At 59.8% G+C, this 25,841-nt stretch overlaps 10 protein-coding genes across 12 annotated transcripts; 3 read left to right on the top strand and 7 right to left on the bottom strand.

The window, feature by feature from the left end:
• Positions 1–3,403: 3,403 nt before the first annotated feature.
• Positions 3,404–6,117, bottom strand: DPL1 (Sphinganine-1-phosphate aldolase). Of its 2 annotated transcripts, XM_047983599.1 has the most exons (3): positions 5,604–6,117; positions 4,812–5,417; positions 3,404–4,730 (listed from the first exon to the last, which is right to left on the bottom strand). In XM_047983599.1, the coding sequence occupies exons 1-3, from the start codon at positions 5,702–5,704 to the stop codon at positions 3,737–3,739; spliced, it is 1,701 nt and encodes a 566-aa protein (XP_047839571.1). In that variant the 5' UTR covers positions 5,705–6,117; the 3' UTR covers positions 3,404–3,736. The 2 variants fall into 2 exon arrangements, with proteins under 2 accessions (XP_047839571.1, XP_047839572.1); XM_047983600.1 differs by having other exon boundaries at positions 4,812–6,117.
• Positions 6,118–7,434: 1,317 nt separating this feature from the next.
• On the bottom strand, positions 7,435–7,804 carry JDV02_002563 (uncharacterized protein; the record flags this gene model as incomplete). The annotated part of the gene is made up of 2 exons (XM_047983601.1): positions 7,435–7,568; positions 7,636–7,804. 2 exons carry the CDS (start codon positions 7,802–7,804, stop codon positions 7,435–7,437), a joined length of 303 nt encoding a protein of 100 aa, XP_047839573.1.
• Positions 7,805–7,981: 177 nt separating this feature from the next.
• On the bottom strand, positions 7,982–9,036 carry MNN11 (putative alpha-1,6-mannosyltransferase mnn11; the record flags this gene model as incomplete). The annotated part of the gene is made up of 3 exons (XM_047983602.1): positions 7,982–8,200; positions 8,260–8,687; positions 8,742–9,036. The coding sequence occupies 3 exons, from the start codon at positions 9,034–9,036 to the stop codon at positions 7,982–7,984; spliced, it is 942 nt and encodes a 313-aa protein (XP_047839574.1).
• A 575-nt stretch (positions 9,037–9,611) lies between these two features.
• Positions 9,612–11,411, bottom strand: JDV02_002565 (uncharacterized protein). Its single transcript, XM_047983603.1, has one exon. It carries the CDS (start codon positions 11,106–11,108, stop codon positions 10,089–10,091), a length of 1,020 nt encoding a protein of 339 aa, XP_047839575.1. The 5' UTR covers positions 11,109–11,411; the 3' UTR covers positions 9,612–10,088.
• Positions 11,412–11,554: 143 nt separating this feature from the next.
• On the top strand, positions 11,555–12,854 carry PRE8 (Proteasome endopeptidase complex). The gene is made up of 5 exons (XM_047983604.1): positions 11,555–11,732; positions 11,797–11,816; positions 11,911–11,961; positions 12,014–12,607; positions 12,662–12,854. Exons 1-5 carry the CDS (start codon positions 11,689–11,691, stop codon positions 12,778–12,780), a joined length of 828 nt encoding a protein of 275 aa, XP_047839576.1. The 5' UTR covers positions 11,555–11,688; the 3' UTR covers positions 12,781–12,854.
• Positions 12,589–14,960, bottom strand: JDV02_002567 (uncharacterized protein). The gene is made up of 4 exons (XM_047983605.1): positions 14,902–14,960; positions 13,932–14,826; positions 13,394–13,769; positions 12,589–13,311 (listed from the first exon to the last, which is right to left on the bottom strand). Exons 2-4 carry the CDS (start codon positions 14,191–14,193, stop codon positions 12,876–12,878), a joined length of 1,074 nt encoding a protein of 357 aa, XP_047839577.1. The 5' UTR covers positions 14,194–14,826; positions 14,902–14,960; the 3' UTR covers positions 12,589–12,875.
• A 139-nt stretch (positions 14,961–15,099) lies between these two features.
• On the top strand, positions 15,100–20,882 carry DCL2 (Dicer-like protein 2). The gene is made up of 7 exons (XM_047983606.1): positions 15,100–15,226; positions 15,280–16,424; positions 16,489–16,517; positions 16,573–16,621; positions 16,679–16,928; positions 16,980–19,424; positions 19,478–20,882. The coding sequence occupies exons 2-7, from the start codon at positions 16,143–16,145 to the stop codon at positions 20,722–20,724; spliced, it is 4,302 nt and encodes a 1,433-aa protein (XP_047839578.1). The 5' UTR covers positions 15,100–15,226; positions 15,280–16,142; the 3' UTR covers positions 20,725–20,882.
• On the bottom strand, positions 20,845–22,452 carry NRK1_2 (ribosylnicotinamide kinase). Of its 2 annotated transcripts, XM_047983608.1 has the most exons (3): positions 21,984–22,452; positions 21,656–21,761; positions 20,845–21,506 (listed from the first exon to the last, which is right to left on the bottom strand). In XM_047983608.1, exons 1-3 carry the CDS (start codon positions 22,127–22,129, stop codon positions 20,916–20,918), a joined length of 843 nt encoding a protein of 280 aa, XP_047839580.1. In that variant the 5' UTR covers positions 22,130–22,452; the 3' UTR covers positions 20,845–20,915. The 2 variants fall into 2 exon arrangements, with proteins under 2 accessions (XP_047839580.1, XP_047839579.1); XM_047983607.1 differs by having other exon boundaries at positions 21,656–22,452.
• Positions 22,453–22,687: 235 nt separating this feature from the next.
• JDV02_002570 (Aminoacyl-tRNA hydrolase) lies at positions 22,688–23,563 on the top strand. Its single transcript, XM_047983609.1, has 2 exons — positions 22,688–23,102; positions 23,234–23,563. Exons 1-2 carry the CDS (start codon positions 22,715–22,717, stop codon positions 23,548–23,550), a joined length of 705 nt encoding a protein of 234 aa, XP_047839581.1. The 5' UTR covers positions 22,688–22,714; the 3' UTR covers positions 23,551–23,563.
• A 315-nt stretch (positions 23,564–23,878) lies between these two features.
• utp7 (putative U3 small nucleolar RNA-associated protein 7) lies at positions 23,879–25,768 on the bottom strand. The gene is made up of 2 exons (XM_047983610.1): positions 24,999–25,768; positions 23,879–24,940 (listed from the first exon to the last, which is right to left on the bottom strand). Exons 1-2 carry the CDS (start codon positions 25,683–25,685, stop codon positions 23,966–23,968), a joined length of 1,662 nt encoding a protein of 553 aa, XP_047839582.1. The 5' UTR covers positions 25,686–25,768; the 3' UTR covers positions 23,879–23,965.
• Between the last annotated feature and the right edge of the window lie 73 nt (positions 25,769–25,841).

Below are 25,841 nucleotides of genomic sequence, written 5' to 3' on the forward strand. Positions count from 1 at the left end.
TCCGCGTTTCCCCTCTGCCTCTCGGGAAGGAACAAAGAGCGTCCGAACCGACGTGCATGTCGACTAAGCGCAACGCGGCAATCCGGGGGCCGCCGCGGTGGCTCGCTCGCTCCGTGTAAGTGCCGTCTCAGTCTCAGCGGGGCACGGGCCCGACAGCACTGCCCTCCGGAGGCCAAACATTGGAACACACCGTGCATGGGCATCGTTTGCCTCGAGTTGACAATACAAGCTGCTTGTCTCGGCGCGCGCGCGCGCGGTGGAATTGTCTTCTGGTGTGACGTCGTGTGCGACCAAGAGTCGGCTTGCAGCCCGACGAAGGAGTGTTGTTGCCCGTGACCCTCTCGGGCTTCCACAGCGCACGGCGACGAGACGACGAGACGAGCATCGGGCGCGGCGGACGAACGGACGAATTAGACGGGGCGGCCGTAGATTAACAGGCGTTCAGACAAGATGCTACAAGTCGAATTTCTCCGTCATCCTGAGGGCAAAGAGGCCGCTGTGGCAAACGCGTCGAACAGAGACACGCACATGCACGACGAAACTGGACGAGCTGAACGGCGATCGTCGGTGCGTCCACGTTTCCTGGAAGGGCTTCGTTCGACGTCTGCTGGCTTGGTCTGGCCTGGCCTGGCCTGGCCTGGCCTGGCGCGACCCGAGACCCGGCGGGGCGGAGGGCAGGGCCCGTGGCCGCATGCAGGAGAGGAAAGTGAGGTGCCGCAGCATATGCCGTGGGCGGACGATGAGAGCGATGGCGGACAAGGCCGTCTGGGCGAGAGGACGAGGACGGACGGCGGATGGGATGCGGGCGGGCGCGCCACATATGCGAAGCACAGGTATAGATGGATGGATGGATGAATGAATGGATTGATGGACCTTCCTACTGTTGTGTGTGATGCAATTGGGATAGGAGACCAAGACAAGTGGCGGCAGTTGCTGCGGAAGGCACGATGGATGCAACCACATATGCCCCAGCGCATCGCATATAATGCTCGCATCCGTGGCAGAAGGAGCGACGGGGAGCGGCATCAAAATCAAGATACAGCACTAACGTTACGGGGGTACAGGCAGCGTGCAGGTTACAGTTGCAGCTACTTGGCACAGCTTGCGAAGCATCTTTCACCCACTAACGCAAGGCATCCTGTCTCCGCCACTTGCCTTTGTTCAGTTGCTTGCATCTCGTACGTGGCCGTATGCATCTGGACGCCAATGGAGAGGAGGAAGCCTGCGAGATATTACTCCTGAAGGCGCCTTGGGGCAACTACTAGGTAAGGATGATGCACACCACGAGGCAAGTAGCTGGGATAGTACATATGTGTCATATATCATGTTCGAGGAGGTGGGCCGTGTAATAGGTACCTACAGGAGCCTCTTTGCGGGCCAAGTGAACGAAACGCCTCGACACACAATGTAAGATGTTTCAAGCAACGACATTGACGGCGGTCCCCCATCACAGCCTCGTCTCGGCTCGCCGCGCGCGAGGCTCGGTCGTCGTCAGCCCACGCGCGCGCAGCCGTGGCCTCATCCCTCCGTGCGACGTCCCTTTCCCCCGTCCGCTACATGACGTTGCCCATACTGTACGTAAACCTCTTGGGCATCAATGCCGCGGCGGACACCGTGGAGTTATTGACAGACAAAGGAAAAAAGGCCATCGTTAGACTCCCCTCATGAAGAGTCATGAATAACCAACACCGGTCAACTACTTACTACCTACGCATGCCATCTCCAGTATCCTTGGACCACGACACTCGCTCTCCTTCAGCCGCACACCGACCATCTTTCTTCGTCTCGCTGCCATGTGGCCTGAACCCAAGAATCGTACATGTCGCCCGTAGAAGCCCATTTCTGCACATTCGCTCGTCTTGACATCATTTCTGCACATGTCGATCGAATCGCCGCCCGGGCCGCCCTCTCCCTTTCTCCTCCTCCAACCCCGGACATCCCCCCACCATCTCATCTTGCTTCCCACGGGGGGCAGAGAAGCAACATCGACGACGGGTGGCCCCCATTTCTGCAATGACACATGGGTCGGCATTTTATTTGGCGCAGCAGCGTCTTTTTGTCCTCTCCCTCCCGCCACCGCATACATACGTGCGGACAATGCTGCCTCGGATACTACTGTTGCTGCTGCAGCAGCAAAATTGACGTGCCTAGCTAGGCACTGCAATGCAGCCTGGACATATTATGTGCATACGTACTTTCGTAGTCCGCATTTCCGCACACCAATCTCCAACATTAGGTGCGCATCACTGCCTCATCGTCAGTCAGTCAGTCACCCATCAGTGACCACTTACCATCCACCACCAAGAAAAAGCCCAACCCAATCCGGCAAGGCCCTTTTCGCTCCACCAAAGCTGGGCGACGACGACGACGACGACGACGACGACGACGACGACGGCGGCGCCAGCCCGCCTGCCTCCTCCTTCTCCTCCTACTCTCGCGAGAGAGCCTCATCGCCGAGCCCATCGGTCGTCGCACAACCACGGACCAACCCGGCGTTCCCCCTTACCATGCCCGCTCGCCGCCGCCGCCCTCCCCACCCAATTCGGGGACCACGGCAAGGCAAGGCAAAAACATGAAAAGGCAACCGACCGGGGGAGTGTTCTTGAAATGCACACAGTCCCCCAATATCCTTCCAGCCATGTGCGCCTCGCGACATATCAAAAGAAGCGAGACAGAGCCACGCGGCGGCGGCGGTGGCTTCTGTCCTCCTCTCCAGAGTCTCCACCGTTCAACCTCGCACCAGCAGCTATTTGTTACCTATGCCTTCCCCCCCTCCTATAGCACGCGCAAGAAGCCAGGCAGTGCGGGAGGGCGCAATCAAAGCTCCGAGCGAGCGACCCCTCCCCCTCCTCCGCCCACCGGCGCCATGAAACTTCGTCTCCGTTCCCATGTTTGTCCGCCCGGTTGATTCCTGATCGATTCTTGTCATACGAAGTACATATGTACATATTCGAGTCCGCGGCCGCACACACTCACTCGGAACTCGAGAAAAAAAGGAAAAAATCCATCCATTCCATCGACATGCAGTGCGTGGCTGCTGAGCGCATGTGTGGACGTCCCCGTGGTGGCGGTGGCTCGCGGACCACCAGACTCTGGGCTTGCTTCCTCGGCAGCAACATGCCATCCCGCATGCATACCGCTGAACGAAGGCGAGGCTGTCACTGCTGCAGCAGCAGCTGCTGCTGCATGGCACGGTTACTGTGGTAGGTACTGTACACATGCTATTGGACTACTGCTGCTGCTACTGCTCTTGCTACTGCTGCTACCACAGTATGCGAAGTGCGCGTAAGTTGATAGTTATGCGTGCACACGCCGCGCACTGGGCACAGGGTTGGTGCTGGAAGTGAGGCTGCCCAACCGCGCAGGGCAAACCCGGCCATGCATATCGACGCCCTCGTTGGCCGCCGGCCGTGAGGATTCCCCGCCATTGTATATCCATCCTCTTCATCAACCAGGCCGCTCCGTGGCACGAACCATTGGGAGACTAGTAGTAGTAATCGCCGCCTGCGCGGCCTGTGTTTGCTGTATTTTGCATATCGCGGCGTGCTGCGCCGCCAAGCATCGGAATATTGAGACGACATGGAGACACGATCGGTGACATGTGGTTATGTCCCGGGCTGCAGCTAGGTTCCTCCTCGTTCCCGAGTCTCGTGGTATCCTTTGTGTGCCGAAGACGCTTTCCCACCGGCCCTCCTCCCCCCGCCCCCATCGTGACGGCCCGCCCTCCCGTGCCCACTCACGCCTTATACAACAAGTCGAGGAACCCCGTGGCCAGGTCGACGACAACGCTCTTGTTCGGCAGCGAGCCAGCCACACCGTACAGCGCCGCCGAGTCACCCACGGCCTTGCCCCGGGTCCCCTTGCCCTCCACCATCCGCACCCGCTCCTTTTCGCGCTCCTCCTCCACCACCGCCTCGAGGTCCGCGACCAGGCGCTCCCACACCTTGACGATGGGCATCGTCACGGCCACGTGGATGGCGGGCGGGTTCTGCAGCGCGTTGAGGTGCCAGCCCTTGCCCGACATGCCATCGGCGATATCGTAGATGTTGAGGTTGCGCGACGTGAACGCCACCACCGACACGAGCGGCTTGCCGACAATCTCGAGCTCGCCCGCCAGCCCCGGCCCGTCGCGGATCGCGTCGGCAATCTTCTTGGTCGTCCCGACAATCTTGACGCACGCGTCCAGGTACCCGGACTCGCCCACCATCATCAGGCTCGCCCAGCAGCCCGCGATCAGCGCGCCCGGGCGCGATCCGGCCATGCCCGGGGACGCGTACACGCCGCCCGACCAGTCTGGGCACACGTAGTACTGGTACGTCCGCAGCTCCGCCGTCCGGTACACCACCGTCGAGTTACCCTTGGGCGCGAACCCGTACTTGTGCGTGTCGCAGCTGATGCTTGTCACGCCCTTGAGCCGGAAGTCGAACGGCTGCGTCTCGAACCCGGCGCGCTCGAGCTGCGGCACCAGGAACGACCCCAGGCAGCAGTCAACGTGCAGGCACAGCTTCTTGCGCAGTGCCAGCTTGGAGAGCGCGGCGATGTCGTCGATGATGCCGTGCGGGAAGTTGGGGGCCGAGCCTACCAGCAGGACCGTGTTAGCGTTGACGAGGCGCGACACGGCCCGGACGTCGACCTGGTGGCTGGGCGCCGGACACGCCACCATGTGCAGCTTGATCTTGAAGTAGTCGGCGGCCTTGCGGAAGGCCGTGTGGGCCGTGTCGGGAATGATCCTGCGCATGCAGTCAGTCTGAGATGCTCCTCCCTTCCAACTCACTCCTCGTCCTCGTCGTAGCATCGCGGCTAGCACTTACATCTCGGGTTCAGTGATGCCGCGCTCGGCATACCCCTTCTGGCGCGCCGCCAAGCAAGCCATCAGGATACTCTCGGTGCCACCGGCCGTCGTCACACCGGCAGCGCCCGGCGGGGCGTGGAACATGCTGGACACCATGCTCACCACCTCGGCCTCCATCTTGCGCACGCCGGGGAAGACGTCGGGATGGATGGGGTTTGCGACGGTGAACTTGCCAAAGGCGTCCGTCTGCAGCGCAATCAGGCCGTCCTCGCCGTGGTAGACGGCGCCCGAGACGTAGCCGTCCTCCCAGCGCGTGTGGTCCATGTTGGCGAGGGCCTCGAGCTCGGCGCGCACGGCATCAGGCTGCAGGCCCTCCTTGGGCAGGGTGAGGTAGCGCGTCTCGGACTGCGGGACGAGCTTGGCCGACATCTTGGCGAGCGATTCCTTGACCTGGCGCTGGACCTGGCCGCGGACGCCGGGGGCCCGGAGGAAGAAGCCGTAGAGGATGCGCTGGATCTCGCGGTAGAGCTCAAGGACGGCGCCAATGATGCCGCGGCCCTTGAGTTTCCAGAAGGCGCGGCGGGTCCATCGTAGGACGAAGTAGAAGAAGACGATGTTGCGGATGCTGCAAGGGGATGCCGTGTCAGTCCAGCCACGGCCTTGCTACCAAAGGCGGGCTCCGGAGCACGGAGCCGGACGACGCATCGACGACACAACACGAAGCAGGCGCAGCGGGTGTAGCCCCGGGAGAGACGAAAGACGGGCGCAAGGGCTCGGGTCACGACAGGCGCGCAGCGCAGTGTTGACTTACAGGTCGAGGTTGATCATGGACAGCGCCAGGGCCGGGCGTCGCCGCTTGACGGACTCGAAGCCGCCGCGCAGGCTCACCGGCATTGTCGAGCTGCCGGGCATCGCGGTCCGTACGTCGTGGCCGTAGCCGTTGCCGCAGCCGTTGACAGGACAGTGGAGGCAATGCAGATGTGCCAGGGAGGGGGTCAGGCAGGGCGCAGGTCAGAAGTCGTGGCACCGAGGGGAGGACCTTTAAGGTGAAGTTTTGCAGTCAGAGGCTTTAAATATGCTGGCCTGGGAGGGATAGACGGGTCACGGTGACATGACATGGGAGGCGAGAGCGTAAGGTTAGTAGGTAGTCCCTGGGCAGGTGGACACGGCCGGCCGCCGATGGCCCGGATGCTCCGTCCCGGCCAGCGGGTGGGTGGTGCTCCAGCGGGCCTTGCAGCAGCAGCAGCTCCTAGCACACTGGAAATTTAGTTGTAGTAGGTACCGGGCTACGGACCTAGTGTGCCTTGCAACACGCAGAAAATCGCAGCGCTCGCGGCAGAGCACGCTGGGAAACCCAGCGATCTTCAAGACGTGGGGGATGGGCTCTACTTGGACATTTTTTTAGTGGGGCGGCGCGCCGCCGAAGAGCATAATCGGCCTGTCACATGCGTGGGATTCGTGGCCTGGCGAACCCCAACTTGAACCTTCCTAGCCTGTAGGCCAGTCCCAAGCGGATTCGATGGCAGGCCCGGCGCTAGCAGCGCATCTCGCCAACGGGAGCCCGCACCTACGCCAGGCCTGGTCGGGCCACTTCCCACCCACTGCACGGGCGCGGGCATTGGCCGCTGACTGCTAAAACTTGAAGGTACTTTTAGCTTGGCCTCGCCATCTCCGCCCAACCGATCCCAGCGACCATGGAGCCCTGCAGGGCGCTGCGGAGACGAGGACGTGCGTGTGGTTCCATTCGATCTACAATGTAACTTCATTCACCAGTAGAAGATGATACCGCTACTATTCGCATTCGCATCGCGTCGCGTCGCATCATGGGGGCCGTGAGTGGGTTTGGCATCGCGGTCCGAAGACGCTGGGGAACGGGGGGAAGGGGTCGGTCACCAGGCCCACGGCCACGAATTCCTGATCCTGCCCACCACGGTGTTGAAATTGCTGCAACTATCACGGCGCCTTGCGCGGCGAGGTAACGATCCGCCGCCACTGACACCGGCCAGCACTTTCCTCATCGCCGCAGTGCGACCCCCTCGGCGGCGACCGTGAACGCCTCTGACGCCTGCTGCTGCGTCTGTGCCGGGCCGAACGGCGGAGCCACGACCCGATTGACGACGCCTTGTCCGTGCTCGCGTCACCGGTAGCCGAAGGTGTTGGGCGTGTGTGTAAGTGAGGGGAAAGCTCAAAGGGACCACACGCAGCGACAACGTCCCTTGCTTTCCCATTCGATCGACTCCAGTGGATCGCGCCGAGACTCGGCTAGAGACATGTTTGATCGAGTCGAGGCAAACCTTGGTGCGCCGTTATTAACAAAGCTGCAAGGAGGGAGGAGGATGGGATGGCAGGCTGGGGCCGCACGGGTGAGGCGAAAACACGTGTGCTCGTGTGGGTGCGCGTTGGGGTAACCTCGCCGCAGTTGCGCCGCCTCGCTGCAACATTGATGATACCGGACAGCCACGACTGTTCGTTCGACAAACGCTCAACCATCTGTGACCGTGTCGCGCACACCGGTGGCGGACAGGACATTTTATTCATGTACCAGCAGGATCTGGCGATCGAGTTGCACATGCAGTATCGGCCGGCCGAACGTTGGGCGCACATCAGCTCATGCTTCGCGGCAGTCAGTCCACACCTGGATTTCAGAATTCCCAGTCCTCCGTCGGGCCGTACGAAGCATCCTCGTATTGTGAGGTGATGAGTCTTCCGCGGAGGCGTTCTGGAAAACCAGCGCTCTGGCGGACGTAGAGCTGGAAGTGGGAAGAGTTGCGTGTGACTGTGTTGGCTCGTCAGCCTTGTCGTCGTCGAGTGCCACAAAGCAATCTTAGCTCAGACACACGCACCGGGCCGCAATGAACTAGGCAAGCATTCGCCTTGTCCGGTCTTGAAATCTGTGCGGAGGCAAAGAGAATGGAAGAGCTTGTAGGCACGCTGTACACCTTGTCCTCCCTGCCCAACACCAAGCGACATTGCACGTGGCCAGATGAGGCCCTTCCTCGTGCGCCTCGCCATCACGCCCGCGGCATTTCGTCATCTCGGTACGCCCCCCGATTCATGCTCATGAATGATATTCTACCAAACCAAATAACGCCCACAGCGGACACATGATTTCCCTGATGCACCGTCGATGAAACGCCGCCATCTCGCGCCCACAGCTCCCAGAGTGTCACGCTTTCCTCGCCCGCCACCTCAAGTCAATCCAAAAGCCGCTTTCCACTTAGGCCAGTACTTGGCCGACTCCGTCTCGCAGCTCTTCTCGCCCGACTCGGTGCATGCCGCGAACATGACCACGAAATCGCCCTCTTGATATGCGTCGCCCAGTAGGGGCCTCGAGTAGGAGCTGAACGTTCGCTGTGGCACCATTGCCAGCTTCGAGAGGATCGTAGGATGCCATTGCACAATGTGCTCCTGTATCATATCAGCAGTCTGGTCACTGTCTCCGCGCGCGCCTCTGCATGTTGACTCACCAGCGCATGTCTTTCCGCCTTTTGAAAATTGTAGCTTCGGTACAGCGGGTCAAACCACGTCTCGATGAAAAACTTGGCCCACTCTCCGTTCCTCACAATCACGCTCTTGTGCACGAGGCCCTCCTTGTCTTGGCTCACGATGAAGTCGGCGTCTTGTCCGCGCAAGTGAGAGAACGTCTTGATGATGCTGTCTGGAGGCACCACGGGAAAGTCCTTGATCATGAGGCTCTCGAGCCTCTTGGTCTCAAGAACCACGTCGTCGAGGCTCTTGGTCGGGTCCATGATGTACGCATCCTGATCCAGGTACCAGATGAACTTGCAGTCGGGGTATGTCGACAGGGCATGACGCATGGCCAGGATCTTGGCCCATGACTGAGGCGCTCCGTGGGTATCGTAGTCATACGCCTTGACGACCATGACCTCGTAACCTGCCGTCTCGTCAGCAATTCCCTCTTACGACCGGCGGGCTCGCGAGTTCTCACCATGACGCGCCGCGTACTGTTCGCGGTTCTCTTTTATCGTGCTTAGGTAGGCATTGTTCCAATTTGTCGGATCGATGACCGTCACCAGCACCACTGACGGGGTCCCCGAGGGCACCCTCTCGTGATACGGGCTGGGTTTGCTCCTCCCGAAGAGCAGGTAGAATATGCAGAGAAACACGAAGAGCCCCAGCCCGATCGTCTTTAACCGGCTTCTGCGCAGTAGCGGTAGCCGTGCCGATCTCGGGCGGAAAGGAGGCGGGTTGGAGCTCTTTCGGGGAGGGTACGCGAAATGCATATTGACGGCGCCTCTGTGCGGCAGGCAGGGGCTTCGTGGCGCGCACAATGAGGCGCGCTCCGTTCGTGAGTGGCACTCAGGTATCACGCGAGGCCTGGTTCGGCGGCCCGCGTCCGTTTCGGTTCGCTCCTCGACGGTTTCGCGCACTCAAGGGCGTGAGGCGCTCCACGGCGATCGCGAAGGGGGTCAGTCGCGTCCGCCGCGATACAGATGTCGGAAGGGTACGAGTCGGGGCGACTCGTGCAGTCGTCGCAGCGCCTGGAGCGGGTCCGAAGAGGAAAACGAGTGGCTGGAGCTGCGTCGACTGCCGTCCAAAGGGGGAGGGAGATGGATGGCGCCTAGTGATGCCGCATGGAAATTCGCAGGGAGACGCCGCGATGAGGTGAGGTGAGGGTCCCCTACGCCATCTTCCCTGTGACAGGGGTTGCCTGCCCAGCTGCGCGGAAAAAGAGGTGGCACTTTCGGCGCCGGGCCCACATAAAACCGACATCGAATATCTTTCCGCCTTCTGACCATCAACCTGGCTTGGCGCACATTGGACCAACACTGCTCAGAGGGAGTCTGACGCTTCAATTAATTCGACTACGAGGCAAGCAATGGGCATGGAAATGGTCTATTTAATAAGGTATAAAAATCCAGGCCACGCTCCCGCACGGACCCATACTTTGTGGGCAGCTCTATAATTCTGCAATATGACTCTGAACAACGACATCATGTTTGACAGCGCAACCATACGAATGTACCAATGGACATGTGAAGCAGCCTACTCACGCAGTGTACTTGAAATACCCAGTAGGCGCATATTGACGGCATCGGAGCACCAAGACGGCACCCCGAGCCATTTGGCATGTCGTTGAATATCTCCACCCTTCGCCAACGAGCAACAGACCAAAACGGTCTATCCTCAAGGGCTGGGCGGAGCATCAATCTTTGCACACAGACTAGTTGACTTGACAGGGAAGTGAAGAGTCGAGGCAACTTAAGAGTGTGCAGGGCAGTCGCCACAGTCACTAGAGGCAGTGAGGGTTCGTAAAGAAATCAAAAAGTGATCATTATTGATCCTTGTTGCGCTCGTCGGGCGCTTCTTCCTCGGCGTCATCGTCGCCCGTGTCCTCGCCGACATCGAGCACCTTGTCGCTCATGTTCTGCAGCACCCGCGAGCTCAACGCCCTGACCGCCTTCCATATGGCCATGAGAAACGTGAACGCGCCGATCAGGACGAACAAGAGGTTGAAGTTATCCATCCGAGCACGCCCGGTACCGCGCCGACGGCCGGACCCCAGCAAGCCGCTCGTCCGGAGGTTCAACCACTGCCAAGGTCCCATGGCGATGACGGACTTGATGAAGCCGACAAAGCCGAGGGAGAAGAAGCCTTTGGTGAAGTGCTCTGTCCACGTGGTCGGGGCCTCGTAGGGTGGCGGCTTCCGGGCTTCGAGATCCGAGACCACACTTGTGACCGTATCGCTGATGGTGCCGACCGGGTCGAACCAGAGATCGAGGATCGGGTCCGCGACGAACCCGAGGACAAAGATGCCGAGCATGAGAACGACGAACGTCAGCGCAACCTGCGCCAACTTGCTGCTCAGCATCGAGGCCCAGTGCAGGCGGGCCAGCCGGTAGTTGAATTTGCACGTTGGACATTGCCAATAATTTCGTGCTGCCATTGGGTTCGAGAGCCGCCACGAGTTGAGGCACCCCTCGTGGACATACTTCTGCGAGCCCTTGCATTTGCACGGCGACAGCAGCCGGCCCAGCTCCGGGTCGTCGGACACGTAGGTCGGTCGCGACGACGCGGACGATATGCCGAGCGTCGACGTGATGTCTGTTGGGTACCTGGGCTGCTCAGTGTCTAGGCAGATGCGACAGGTCCGCGGGCCATAGCGACGGTTCTGCGCCCTCTCTCGGGGAGCAGCGCGGGGTTCCTCTCCCGGACGGGCATCCGGAGATGCGTCGCGGGGGCCTTCAGCACGAAACCGCCCCGTGGACTCGTTCCCGAGATTGCTGGCGGTGTATGGCGCGGACTCGCGTCCAGTCGCGGCGGCACCCCAGTTCCAGGTAGGCCTCGTGTCCATTTCGGACGGGGAATTGGGTTCGAACACAGAGCGCGTGCTGTGCGAGCTTGGTATCGCGTGCCGAGGAGCGGTTTGCAAATCAGATTGGAACAAGTGCAGCAAGGCGAGTGCCACAGGGCAAGGCACGGCTAGAGAAGCATCAGGGAGGGGGGCCTGCCTGTGACAACAGGTGATGCCTGCGAAATACGTTGAATTAGTGGTGGTGCGTTGCTAAGGGGCTTCACCTGCGGGCGCGAAGGAGAGGCCACCTCATCGTGCTGGGGTATGCAGCAGACGCAGTAAACCGAATGTGCTGGAGTTTCGTAGAAGAGTTTGGGCGGAAATCACTGCGCCGCGCGTGGCTCCCCTCGCTAGCTGCAGACCCGGAAGTCGGCTAAACCATGGCGCCGAAGAACTGCGGTGTCATGGCGACTGGAGCTTGACGCGCAGCTCCGCTGTGCCTGGAAGCAGTGACCAGTCGCTGGCAGAACAGAACAACCGAGCTCATCACGGCAGCCTCGCACACAGCATCGACCGCCAGTATCTCGCATCACGAAGCCAAGACGACCCCCTCGCGTGCTCGCCGATAGCAGCTGCAGAAATGGCGGACCGATACTCCTTTTCCCTCACCACGTTCTCGCCCAGGTAGGCTTCCAACGCCACATCTCAACGTCCCCCCTCGTCGGAGCTTTGCTAACGACAATTGCAGCGGAAAGCTGGTGCAGATTGGTACGAATCGCCCCCAAAGAGTTTCGGCTTGGCCTACGCAAAAGGCTGCCGCGACGTGACTTGATCCCATGGTTGCTGACTTTACGGCGCGCAGAGTATGCACTCAACGCGGTGAACCAGGGCATCACGGCTCTGGGTATCAAGGGTTGGTGCACGAGAATACTCTCGATGTCGCATCGGCTGCTAACCCGCTGCAGCCACCAACGGAATCGTCCTCGCCACGGAAAAGAAGTCGTCCTCGCCTCTGGCCGACCAGAGCTCCGTCTCCAAGATCAGCAACATCACCCCCAACATCGGAACTGTCTACTCGGGCATGGGCCCCGACTCGAGAGTATTGGTCGACCGTGCGCGCAAAGTCTCGCACACGGGCTACAAGCGCATCTACAACGAGTATCCCCCGACGCGGATATTGGTTCAGGACGTTGCCCGGGTCATGCAGGAGGCCACTCAGTCCGCTGGTGTGCGGCCGTACGGCGTGAGCATGCTCATCGCTGGCTGGGACGAGGGAATTGAGCCCGAAGAGGAGGACACCACCACCGAAGGGGAGAAAAAGCCGAGCAAGAAGACCGGCGGCATCCACAAGGGCGGCCCCATGCTCTACCAGGTCGACCCTACCGGCAGCTACTTTCCCTGGAAAGCCACTGCTATCGGCAAGAGCGCCACCAAGGCCAAGACCTTCCTCGAGAAGAGATACTCGGAGGAGCTGGAGCTTGAGGATGCCATTCACATTGCGCTTCTCACCCTCAAGGACAACATTGAAGGTGAGATGAATGGCGACTCGATTGAGATCGGTAAGCCCCTTCCCTTCTTCCAATGCTCGTGATCCAGCACTAACCGCGAAGCAGGCATCGTCGGCCCCCCCGCAGAGCATCTCTTGGGCATGGAGGGTGTCGAGGGGCTGAGCGGACCGCGCTTCCGGAAGCTGACCTCCCAGGAGATTGAGGATTACCTGACGAGTCTATAATGGGCCTTTGAGGAGCAATTGGAGCGGTCTGTACAATAGAGGATCATGAGGCTCAATAGAGCGACTGTTTTGACCTTGCTTCTGCTGGCCCACGATTACGGAGGTGGCCGACCTGTTAGGATGAACGAGGACCTTGGCCCAGCAGCAACGCCAGATACCTGGTGCTCCTCGGATATGCTGAGTCTCGTCCACGACTCAACGCGCTTTACCGTCGAACCCAAGCCAAGCTGGCCGTTGGAATTGCTCCCGACGACGTACACGGATCCGTCAACGGTGAGGACCATGGCGTGCGAATCACCCAAAGCCACGTCGAGGACATCCTTGCCGCCGTCGACCTCGATGTAGTTTGGGATCCCGGTGAGCCCGGGGAGGGCCTGCTGGCGACGATGCGTCCCGCTCGTTGGCATCCCCCAGGCGTATATACCGCCGCTCTCTGTCAGTGCTGCGAGAGTGTATCCTCCAGCCGAGACCTTCTTGATTGGCTCCCCGAGGCTGGCAATGTCGGGTACTATGCCCGGCTCCGTGGAGGGTCTACATTGCGTGCTGGTGAGCCATTCGTGTTGCGCCCCTGGCATCCGAAAGCTGAGGGAGGGGCAAGAGGGGGAGCTCTCACGACTCGTCGGTGACTTCTCGCCCGAGGCAGTCCTGGAAACGGGCATCGCCAAGCGTCGCTACGGCGCCATCGCTGTAGAGGATTATGAATCCGGCGTCAAACGCTGCGACAGCCTCGACAGGACTTTTGCAGCGCCATGTCGCTTGTCTTTTCTGGGCGTTTAGGTCGCGTCTCGAGGCGTACTTGGCGAGGACTTTTGATTTCTGATCATGGCCGCCGATGATGGCATCAGACGCCGCAGGGGTGTCTTCGTCATAAACGATGAGCAGTTCCCCGTTGGCTGCCTCGGCACACGCGTGGGCGTCATCAAGGGCGTCGTCAAGCCCATCGTCACGGAAGCCGACACCGGCCCTGATCCACGCGCCATCTCGGTGCACTACAGGGCCGCCAGAAAGGCAGAGTTAGCTACGTCGGAGCTCCGCCCTGCCTCTGAACGCTCGTATATCGCGAAATGGCATGCGCTGCGGACAGGGTCGCCGTTTCATCAAAAGGGCGGCTCTAGAAGAAAGGGGGGGGGGGGGGTTCCGATGGCACTCACCTAGCGTGTAAGTCAGGCGGGCGACCGGACGGCGGATGCGGCGGCCGTCGAGGACTTTTGCAAAGGAGGACAGGTCATCGGACTCATGGCCGGAGTCCGCGTCGCGGCCGAGAGAGAGCTGATTCCACGGATTGAAGCCGGCTGCGAATAGCGCCATGCCGGGTCGAGTCACCTCCTCCTCCTCCGCAGCCTCCTCCGCATCCTCCTCGACCCCACGCAGTACTTTTGCAAGGCCACCACCGGTGCCGTCAGCCACTAACATATTCGTAGAAAAGTGACTGGCCGATTGGAGTCATCCGTTCGCCGCGCGCGGCTGGCGGTCTCGGGTACGGCGCACCGAATTGACACAGGATGACAGCTGTCGGTCGTGCAGTGAGGGTCGCCAGGCAATGGCAAAGGCTTCCTTCCAATGGAATGGGATCGTTCGTCGACAGAGTTGCAGCAGCAAACCTCGGGTAGGTGGACAGTGCAGCCAGCCCGTCAGGGTAACCCGACCCCAGTGAGGCGGTAGCACCTGTCCACTGCCAGTCCACCACCGACCAGTGGATTGCGGCGCAGTGGCTCTGCCTCCGATGCTACAGGGGGTCCGGGGTCCTGGATCCTTACTAGGTAGGTAGTGGTGCGGTGCCTGATGAGGGAATGAAGCGCTGCACAGCTTCCATCCCAGGTTGCTCGTCGGTGGTCAGTAGGTTTCCAACTAATTCAAGACGCACTGCAGTTAAAGAAAGGCTTGTAAATGCCCCACGACGGCGGAAACACCGCGGGGGCGGCCGTGGTCAAATTTAGGTACATGGAATTGCCGATGCCGTGTTGGCGATCTCGTTGTCGATACTGACCTGCCTTTCGCGGCAACGGGCTGGAAGGCTCTCCAGATGTTTGCTCCCGCCACCACTCACTGGCTCATAGGTTAGTACTAAGGTAGTACATACAGAGGGGTTCTGTACCAACACGATACGAAGTACTACCTTACCTTACCTACCTTCCATCCCGTCTGCGCAGGCCAGTGAGGGTCCATGTACCCAATCCGTGCAGCCCAGAGCCGCCAGCGACCTTGGGGGCGGGTGGTGCCTTATGAGGGCGCTGGACAGGCGGGACCTGCCCTGCCTGCCCATGGAAGTTGATGAGGTGGTTCACTTCCCACGCGGTAGCCAGGCAGCCACGCACCCAACCCGGACAAACCCCCATGTCTCGGGCATCGGCGCCAGACAGCCACAGACTCACGGCCGGCACTAGACCGTTCAACTTGACACAACGGCATTACCAATTGCGCCCAGAGCGGCGTGCCTCAATTATCGGTATGAGCCATCGTCGTCCAGCGCGTCACTTGCTGACATGCAGCCCTATCAAGGTTCGCCGCCGGACACCAGGACAAAAGCTGCCAGATCGTCAGCATCGCCCTGACAGCCTCCGAGAGCCCCAGCCTGGCTCCACTTGGCTCGAGGGTTCCAAGCTTTGTCTGACGCCCCTTCACGACAAAGGGCTCGAGTCGCCGGCAAAAAGGCCGACTGTCTGTGGGCGAGCACACCATCTGGGCCCCTAGTGAACAGCTCTTCGCGAGCCGTGTCTTGTTTCCAAGCAGCGGCAAGCCGCCCATCCTTGCCAGGCAAACGCGGGCTTACCAAGCTGGGACGTGGTGCGTCGGCAGCCTGACAACCGTACCCGTTGCCCTGTCGCGTCCGTTGTCCTGGAGCCGGAGGTCCTTCAGAGAGCGGTTCTCGCCCAAGTCCAGCCAAGAAAGGTCTGCGCCAGGCGAAGTGTTGCGGACCTGCCCTGGCACATCTTTGAGCCCCGTGTAATACGCCCTGAGGAAGGCATAGGCCCGACACAAGGACTTGGTCCCGCCCTGTTGCCACTGAACGCGACTTGTGTATCGGAGCTTTCTCTCTCAGGAAAGACGCGCGCAAATCATGGTGTTGACGGGACACTACTGACAAGCAATTGCAAGTGGAGCCGGCCGGCGTGCCCCTGTTGATGGCACCTCCAGGCAGGCGAAGTTTGTGACTGGCAGACAAAGTCACATTGTTCAGATTTCCGCCAAATGTGCAGCTTGTGTGGTCATTGTCACAACGAAGTGCTGCCCCGTCGCAACATCTTGGAGGCCTAGGCTGCCACTGAGTCACGCACTGTTCGCCGACACACACATACACCCCATGCTCCATTGTTGCTATCTGTGTCACTCCCTGTAAGGTGGTGGCGTTCGGCATCCATGAGATGCCGCCGGCTACGTCTTCCGTCGATTCTGGTGGGGACGAGTCCGACTCGTCCGATGGCCCGTATTCGACTCGGCATGTGGCCACGCCTCCCGCCCCCGATATTAGGGAGATTGTTTCTGCAGCCGCCGCCGCCCAGGATGCCTCATCCTCAGATCAGGCATCGACGGTTCCTGGTCGTGACAATGAGGTCACTGAAACCGCCACTCAGGGTATCATGAGTTCCAGAGCCTACCAACTGGAGATGCTCGATCAGAGCCTGAGGCAAAATGTCATTGTTGCGGTAGGCTGAACTGATGTACTAGCCTGCGGCGTAGTGCAACTGATGCCCTAACAAATCGCAACAGATGGACACAGGTAGTGGCAAGACTCAAGTGTACGCTGCTCCCTTTCCTGCCTCAGAGTGACAGCGGAGAGTAACCTCTGTTCAGAGCTGTGCTTCGAATCAAGGCCGAGCTGGAACGATCTAGTTCCGAAAAGGTAGTTAACGATCCTCGAATCTTTGCTAACGGCCCGTGCCCCTGACCGAACTTGTAGATAATCTGGTTCCTCGCTCCGACAGTGTCGCTATGTGCTCAGCAGTTCGAGGTCATTCGGCTGCAGGTACCATCGGTTAATTTGAAATTGCTGACCGGCAACGATAACATCAACTCATGGAACCCCGGCACCTGGGTTGCCTTCTTACAGGGCGTCCGCATCATTGTGACGACTTACCAAGTCCTTCTCGACGCGCTGTGCCATGCGTTTGTGAAACTCGACCAGTTGTCGCTCATAGTGTTTGACGAAGGTACGTCATTGTCTGGTGCTGAAGCTCTGGCTCTGACACACACACACACAGCCCATCACTGCGTAGACAAGCATCCTGGCAGCAAGATAATGACTGATTTCTATCATCGACGAGACGTTCAACAAGCTATGCCCGCCATTCTTGGCTTGACAGCGACCCCAAGCATTAGGTCAAAAGTCAAGAATATCGAGACCCTCGAAGCGACGCTGAACGCCAAGTGCATATCGCCGACTCTGCATCGCGAAGAGCTTCTCAAGTGCGTCAACAAACCTAGTATACTCCACGTCCCGTATGATGTGCAGCTCTTCTCACCGACAACCGAGTCGATGGAATCACTCGACCGTGAGCGACATGGGCTCGACATCACGCGAGACCCTTACATCTTAAGCCTGCGAGCAGATCCGAACGACAGGAATCGCCGAGCCCTTGAGCGAGCCATCGAAAAGTATGACACGTACTCACAGAACCAGGTCAATGGACTCTGGAGTCGCTGCATCAAGGTCGCGGAACAACTGGGGCCATGGGCTGCGGACCTCTACTTATGGAAGGCTGCGGGCACCTACCTTGATCGGCTGGGTAAAGGAGACGAGTTCTTCGACCAGTGGTTCAGCGAAGAAAAGCGATACGTTGGCGACTTTCTCAGCCGAGTGGCGCCGCGGCAGCCCTCTCCCATGCCTCAGCATGGGGACGACGTCTCGAACAAGGTGACTGTGATGCTGCAGGAATTGCTCTCGATGGAGGACCCTGTCACGGGCATCATCTTCGCCAAGGATCGTGTTATTGTCATGATGCTGTGGGAACTCCTTGTGTCCAGTCCCAGGATCGTGAAAAAGTACAATGTTGGCTTTGTGGTCGGCGCATCCAACTTCCAAGGTCGCAAGAAAAACCTGTTCGAATTTCTAGACCAGGCTGATCAATTGGCACTACAAAAGTTTCGCTCGGGCAGGATTAATCTCCTGATAGCGACGGCTGTTTTAGAGGAGGGCATTGACGTCCCGGCCTGCAACCTGGTCATTTGCTTCGATAACCCCGAAACGCCCAAGTCCTTTATACAGCGCCGTGGGCGTGCTCGAATGAGGAATTCTCGACTCATCCTTCTCTCAGAACGATCATCGAGCGTCATCAGACAGTGGGAGGTACTAGAGGAGGAGTTGAAGCAGGTCTACCAAGACGAGGAGCGGGAAGTTCGCCAGCTGGAGATTTTGGAAAACTCTGAAGAGACGGGTGCCACCTATTTTGAGGTGGAAGCTACTGGGGCGCGGCTGGACTTTGATAACGCGAAGCAGCATCTCGAGCACTTTTGCAGAATACTGTCCCAGGGCGAGTTTGTCGACAGCCGACCAGACTACATCCTCCGGCGTCATGAGGAGACTTCACCGGCGAGACTAAGCGCCACGGTTTTGCTCCCTCCAACCATTCCTGAGGCGCTCCGACGAATCGACGGTCAGTCCACCTGGTTGTCTGAGAAGAACGCCACAAAGGAAGTCGCCTTTCGTGCGTACGTCGCTCTTTATCGCGCCGGCCTGGTTAACAACAATCTACTGCCGTTCAAGTTCGACAACATACCCGGCGTGGAGACGAGAGCGGCAGAAGTGGATGTTGAACCTCCATTTAGTCCATGGCAGGACGTTGCCAGGGAGTGGCACCAACGCGGCCAAAAGTGGTTGTATGGGGTCACATTTGACGACGAACGGTACGGCAGGTCGGAATACGACATGCTCATTCCTGCGGATCTGGAACAACTGCACCCAATGGACCTATTTCTCACGCACGACAAAGTTTGCCGGATTCAGTTCAGCTCAAAGAGACCGCTCTCAGAAGAAGAAGCGGCCAGAATGCCGGACCACACGTCGGCTCTGCTTGCGCTGATATTTGCTCATCGATGGGCCGTCGACGACAGGCCACACGTTGTCAGAATTTCATTCAGAAGTTCGATATCGAGGCGCCAAATCGGTGCTGCTCGATTCGACGTGCGAGACGAAAGGCTTAGGACGGGGCAGTATCTAATCAGAGATTCTTCGGGTACGCCGTTCATATACCAGGGCATCCTTCCATCAAGACCCCCCGTAGAACAGGTCCAGCATCCTTTCTTTGACTACGAGCTTGCCCCAAAAGATGAGCAGTACTTGGTGCTCAACCGGTGGACGAAGCGATCAGACTTTCTGCATCGCCTGCACTCGGACGTCAACATCACGGCGACTACTAAGCAGTACCCCTGGGTCCTGCCGCAATCGTGCGCAACTGCTGACAAAATTCCGGCAAAGCATGCACAGTTTGGCATGATGATACCGTCCATCATACATGAGTTGGAAGTCATGCTCACAGCCAAGGTACTTGCGGAAACAATACTCCAAAGGGTGAGCATCTCAGATCTGAGGCTCGTCAGGGAGGCAATCAGTGCACGCAGTGCCTCTGAGCCTGTCAACTATGAACGGCTAGAGTTTCTGGGCGATTCGATCCTCAAGTACTGCAGCTCAATCCAAGCGGCTTCGGATCGTGAGTGCCACCGAGCGCCCGGAAGAGGCAGCAGCCTTACTGACATCAATCAGATCCTACCTGGCCCGAGGGCTACCTTTCATTCTTCCGAGACAGGCTCATTGCCAACTCACGACTCTGCCGAGCGGCACTCGACAAAGGGCTCGCCAAGTTTATCCTCACTCGTCCGTTCACGGGCCAAAAGTGGCGGCCACTGTACCTCGACAATTCCCTACATCAAGGCGGGAAGCCCGCAAAGGGCCGCCGGCTGTCGACAAAGACGCTGGCGGATGTGGTTGAGGCGCTCATTGGTGCCTCTTACATAGACGGGGGGATACCGAAAGCCATCACGTGCATGTCGACATTCCTCGGCGACTGCAGCTGGAGAGATGTCGAGCGCAGTCGAGAGCAACTTTTCAGGCTACAGCCTGATGTGCCGCTCCCAACTGTCTTGGAACCCCTGGAGACGCTTCTAGGATACTCGTTTCAGAAGAAGTCGCTGCTCGTCGAGGCCGTCACGCACGGCTCGTATGTCGTTGACTCTGGCCAGCGTTCGTACGAGCGACTGGAGTTTCTGGGCGACGCGGTCCTGGACAACCTCATCGTCACGAGGCTGTTCACTATCAAGCCTCCTCTTCCGCATTACCAGATGCACTTGCTGAAGACAGCTATGGTCAACGGGGACTTTCTTTCCTTTGTTGTCATGGAGCACGGACTACGTCAGCGCGAGCACCTCATCACCCGCGATTTGCAAGTTGTGGACAAGGACGTCGCCCTCCAGCTGTGGAAGTTTATGCGCCACAACTCGGTGGCCATTGGGCTGGAGCAGGATGCGACCGTCCAGCGGTTCGAGTCACTTCGGGGGGATATTTGCGCCACAGTGGAGCACGGGTCGCGCTATCCGTGGGCGCTTCTTGCACGGGTGCAGGCGAAGAAGTTCTATTCGGACTTGTTCGAGGCCATTATCGGGGCGGTGTGGGTGGACTCTGGATCGAAAGAAAGCTGCGAGCAAGTGCTGGCCCGCTTCGGGATGCTGGCATACCTGGATCGTATAGTCAAGGACAAGGTGCACGTCCAGCATCCGAAGGAGGAACTTGGGCAGTGGGCCATGACGCAGACGGTCACATACGAGGTTGACATGGCCGAAAACTCAGGTGGGGAGAAGACGTATCTGTGTAAGGTGCATGTTGGAAATCGAGTCGTGGCCGAGGTGAATGACGGGGTGAGTAAAGAGGAGGCAAAGACCAAGGCGGCAGAAGAGGCCGTGAAGAGACTGATGTCGGAGAAGAAGTCGCCTTCAAGCGAAGCGTCGTCTGCATGATTGGGGCTTGTGCAGGTATTGTCACGAGTTACGATGTGTGGCTTTTGAAAGCATACGATTGATGAATGTTATAGAAACCAGGGGACGTCTTGGATCACCCACGAGCCACGGGTACGGCACTGCAGATGAGATTTAGTTGAATAAGTCGTCAACAGGGACGGACGGATCCTCGTTTCAGCCCATCTACATGTCTAGTGCAGCTTGCGCAGCTCTTCTAATATCACGTCCACCATCCATTCCAACAGCCGCTCCATGTCGGCATCCACAGGTGCGCCCTCGATGACCCTGATGTCCTCGTCGCGCAGGACGTCAACCCTAAAGCGGCCCTCGACGTCGCCGCCCTCGAACATCCAGGCGTGCTCCTCGACGTAGTTGGGCCAGACGACGGCGTCGACGTAGCCGGGAGGGTCGGCCCAGAAGCCCTCGAGGGTGACGTAGCCGTCGCGGGCCTCGCGGCGGGCCTTGGCGCGGGCGTACGAGGCGCGCAGGAAGAGCTTGACGTCGAAGCTGGAGCGCAGGGCGGCCATGGAGGGCCCGTAGAGGAGGAAGCCGTCGAGCAGGCAGAGGCGCGGGTGCGGCCGCTGCTGCTGCTGCTGCGGTGACGGTGGTGCTGGTGGTGGTGGGGGGTGCGAGGATGATGATGGCAAAGTAGAAGACGAGGGAGAAGGCGGCGGCAGCTGCAGCAGTGCTGAGGAGACTTTGGCCTTGAGGGCGGCGACAGTCGCTTCGGGGACGGGGCACTTGCCGACCGAGTTTTGGTCTTCCTTGGAGTCTAACGTGGGCTGGGGTCAGGGGGGAGGGGGATGACAACGTGTCAGTCTTTCTTTTCTGCTTTGGTTTCTTCTCATGATTGATATGAGGAGAGAGACGGGGGGTGTTCTTCGGGAGGAAAGGAAAGGAGAAAAGAAGAAGAAGAAGAAAAGGGACATACAGGGAACTCGGCGTGCTGGCGGATGTAAGCGAGGGCGTCGACCATGGCGGGGACGTCGATGGCCGCTGCACAGTCCCAATCGAGCAGACCATTCTTATACGGCAGTCTATGGAGCAAGATGTGATGAGCAGAGAGGCCAATTATTTGCTGCCCCTGACTTGAGCGACCGGGAAGATGACGGAGAAACAGTGAAGAAGAAAAGACGGAGGGACGCTATTATCATTTCTTTCTTCTCATCTCTCTCTCCCTCCCGGGGGCGCGTTTGCTTGCTCACTTGCTTGCTTGCTATTCGAGGCAGAGGGAAGGGGGGGAGACAGCTCAAACTCACTCCGTCTCGGGCCTGTAAAAGTCGTCCTGGTGCAGGATAAAGGTGTCGGGGAAGATGTCCCGCAGGAGGCGGGCGAGGGTCGTCTTGCCGCTGGAGGAGCAGCCGGATATGCCCAGTATGAGGGCCTTTTTGTCGTCGGTTGTCATGATAAGGTAGGAGGGGTAGTTAGAGCCTAGAGAGGGGTGATGGTGGTGGTGGTTTTCGTGACTCCCATGCGATCGATGGGGCGGCGGACAGGCGGTTGTAGTAAAAAAATATAAATAAAAATAAAAAGTAGGGTGTTATTTATCATGTAAGATGAGTGGTTGCAGCGAGGGGACCGGGTGAGGGCGAGTGAGGAAAGCTGAAAGGCTTGGCTTTGGAGCGGCCTTGATGAAGAAAGTCCGTGTCGTTCGTTCGTGGAATTCCATCTTGTCCACCCGTTGGCTTGGCCTACAGCGGTTAACAGTGGGGACTGGAGGGGGGGGGGTTTCTCGCAGCAAAACAGCAAACAGCCAAGCAAAGCAAAGCACAGCACCGCCATCAAATCCGATTCCACGTCACGCCGGGCGAAGAAGCTCTGCGGCAGAACCCTTCCTTTCCATCGCAGGCAAACCCCAACTCTCCTCCCCCGTCGAGCAGTCCGCCCAGCCCGCCGTCCCAACCCCCCCCCCCCCCCCCCCCCCCCCCCCCCCCCCCCCCCCCCCCCCCCCCCCCCCCCCCCCCCCGCCTTTCCCGTCTCGCGCCGCCAAATGCCCTCCTCCTTCGACCAGGGCGCCCAGACGGGCGTCATCCTCACCACGGCGCTCGCCAGCTTCGTCACCGGCTGGCTGTTCGGCGTCTTCACCACGCGCGGGTACCTCATCTCCCCGGGGCTCGCCGAGGAGCGCCGCCGCTTCCACCGCGACCCCGTCGAGAGCGACGAGAGCGACGTCGACGAGGACGACTCCCTGCTCGACCACGCGCCCAACTGGGCCAACGGCGTCCAGGCCGACCGCAGGCAGGGGCTCCGCGCCGACGCTGCTGGTGCTGCCGTTGCTCGCGCGCCGTCCACCGGCGGCGGCGGTGGCGGCCTCGTGGATAATGGCGAGGAGTGCAAGCTGGTGCTCGTCGTGCGGACGGACCTGGGCATGACAAAGGGTGAGTTTGATGCGCCCGCTTCTCCTCTCCCCCTCTCTCTCCCCTTCCCTTACCTTAATTCGCTCGATTCCACCTCTCCCCATCGAATAGTTGTGCATAACCCGAGTACTCACACTGCCACTTCTCGCCAGGCAAAATCGCCGCGCAGTGCTCCCACGCCACCCTCGCCTGCTTCAAGGCCCTCTCGCGCGCCGCCCCCGACTCCCCGCAGCGCAAGGTGCTCGCCCGCTGGGAGGCCCTCGGCCAGGCCAAGATCGCCGTCCAGGTCAAGAGCCAGGACGACATGCTCGAGCTGCGGCGCCGCGCCCGCGCCCTCGGCCTCCCCGCCGAGGTCATACAGGACGCCGGCCGCACGCAGATTGAGGCCGGTAGCATGACCGTCCTCGGCGTCGGCCCGGCCCCCAGGAGCCTCGTCGACCAGGTCACTGGCCACCTGAAGCTGCTATAGTAGGACGAGGCAAGGACAAGGCAAAGGGAAGGAGAGAGACGGAGAGACAGAGAGGAAGAGAGAGAGAAAAGGGCGGCGCCCCCCTGGGCGACGGCCAATAAACCCCCCGTTTCTGCCCTTTTGTTGGCCGCGGGGTTGTACCATAGGCGTTTTATTAGGGCAGTGCGTGATGGACACGCGGGCATCATGGGCGTCGGTCACATCGTGTGCGAACGCTGGCGACGATAGAAATGTACACACACACACATTGTGCGGCCGTTGCCGGCTTAGAACAGAGCACCGGCGGCAAATGGAAAGGCAGGACAGCAAATAGACAGTTTGCGACTGGACTGGACGCAATGAGGATTCATCACAGCCTCGTGTTTGGGTATTATTGTCCTCGTCTTGCTGTTGGTACGGTACGTCCGCCTCCTACCTAATGTTCCCTCCTGGCAAACCGCGACAGCGCCGGCCCCAGATCCGCCTCGACCTCCTTGCGCTTCTTGTCGTTCTTTTGCTGCTGCTCCTTCCACAGCTCGTCCACCCGCAGCCTCTTCTCGTCGATGATGTTCTTCTTGCGCTGCTTGCGCAGGTACTTCTTGAGCGCCCCGTTCTTGCCCCGCGCGCGGTTGCGTATCTCCTCGGCAATGTCGGCGGCGGGCGTGTCGAGGTCCTTTTCCGCCTTTTTCTGCGCGTTGGACCGCAGGTCCAGGTTGCCGATGAAGTTGGGATCCAGCGCAATCATGTCGGGCTGGAGCTTGTTGAGCAGGCCCTTGACCTCCGACTCCTGCCGCTGCTTGGCCGTCTCGAACGGGTTGACCTCGAGCGCGTCAAAGTTGGCCTCGCCCGCTCCCGGCACGATGAGCGACGAGAATCCCTGGTCGTGGCTCACGCCGAGGAGGTCCTCAAATGGGCACCACCGGACGCGCTCGATGCGCTTGCCCTCGCCGCCCCACGCCATGTACGGGCTCTGCACCTGCTCCTGGGCCGGCGCGTTCTTGTTGAAAAGGCCCTTCCAGATTGTCGTCTGCGTGCCCCATCCGACGGCGGTCAAGCCCGTGTCGGAGATGGCCAACGACGAGGCGGGCTGGCGCGTGTAGTAGTTGCTGACCTCCCTAAACATGCGAATGTCCCAGACGGCCATCTTGAGGTCCTGGCCCGCCGAAACCATGTACCGCCCCTCTCTGTCAATGGACAGGGACCTCACCGGCCCGCGGTGCGCCAGGAGCTTGACCAGGGGCTCTTGTGAGTTGGGCGACCAGAGCGTCACGGCTCCGTTCTGGTGTCCGACGTGGAGGACGGCGTTGTACGGGTTTTGTGTCATGGAGACGGGCTGGCCGAGCTTGCTGGGCATCTCGGCGACGAGTTGGCCGGTCGAGGTGTCTTGGTATTTCAGCACACCAACGGTGCCCTGGGCCTGTTAGTGTCTCTGCGTGCTGGGCAGCGACGTACATCGGAAAGCGACTTACAATGGTGGCCAGCAGAAAGTGATAAGGGAGAAACTCCATGTGCGTGACCTCGTTGTGTTTGCGCAGGCAGTGCAGCTCGACGCCGTCGCGGTCGTATATGTAGACGTACTTTTTCTGCGCGACGGCAAAGTACTGGTTATTGTGCAGCCACTTGATGTCCCGAATGGTCTCGCCCAGCTGCACCTCACAGCCCAGCTTGCCTTCTCGCCAGTCCATGGTGGCGACGTGACCCTTGCGGCCGGCCAGCAGCAGCTCCCGCCCATTCCTCGAGTACTCACACATGTAGGGCCCCAGCTGGTCCAGCTTGAGGTCGAAGCGCTTCTGGGCCGTCTCGACGGCGACGCCCGAGATGATGTCGTCTTGCCGGACCTTGTAGGTGCGCTCGAGCTCGGCCTCGGGCTCGAGGAAGCCGCTGGTGTTCTCGAGCAGGATCTCGGCGTCCTTTGCCTTGAGTGCGGCGTGCTGGTACTTGTTCTCGAGGTGCTTGAGGTTCCTCCGCAGCTTCTTGTCCTTGATGTGCTTGGTGTCGATCTTCTTGCCTCGCCCGTAGGCCTTGTGCGCCTCCTGCAAGCGCCGCCGCCGCGCCTTTTCCTCAGGCGAGACAAACTCCATGCGCGTCTTCTTGACCGCCAGGGCGCCGTTGTCGCGCACCTGGGTCACGGGCTCGTCAATCGTGTCGGCCTCCATGGTGTTGGGCTCGGTGTGTGTGTGTGTGATGCGGCCGCTTCGGTGTCGGCGTGCGATGGGAAGACAGGCAGACGGTCGGTCCATCCATCAATTAATTGCTGGGCGGCAGATGCAACAAAATTTCCACCGCCCAGCGACTTTTTGCGGGTTATCGCG

The sequence above is a fragment of the Purpureocillium takamizusanense genome, chromosome 2 (assembly GCF_022605165.1).
Source record: "Purpureocillium takamizusanense chromosome 2, complete sequence".
Classification (NCBI taxonomy): Eukaryota; Fungi; Ascomycota; class Sordariomycetes; order Hypocreales; family Ophiocordycipitaceae; genus Purpureocillium; species Purpureocillium takamizusanense.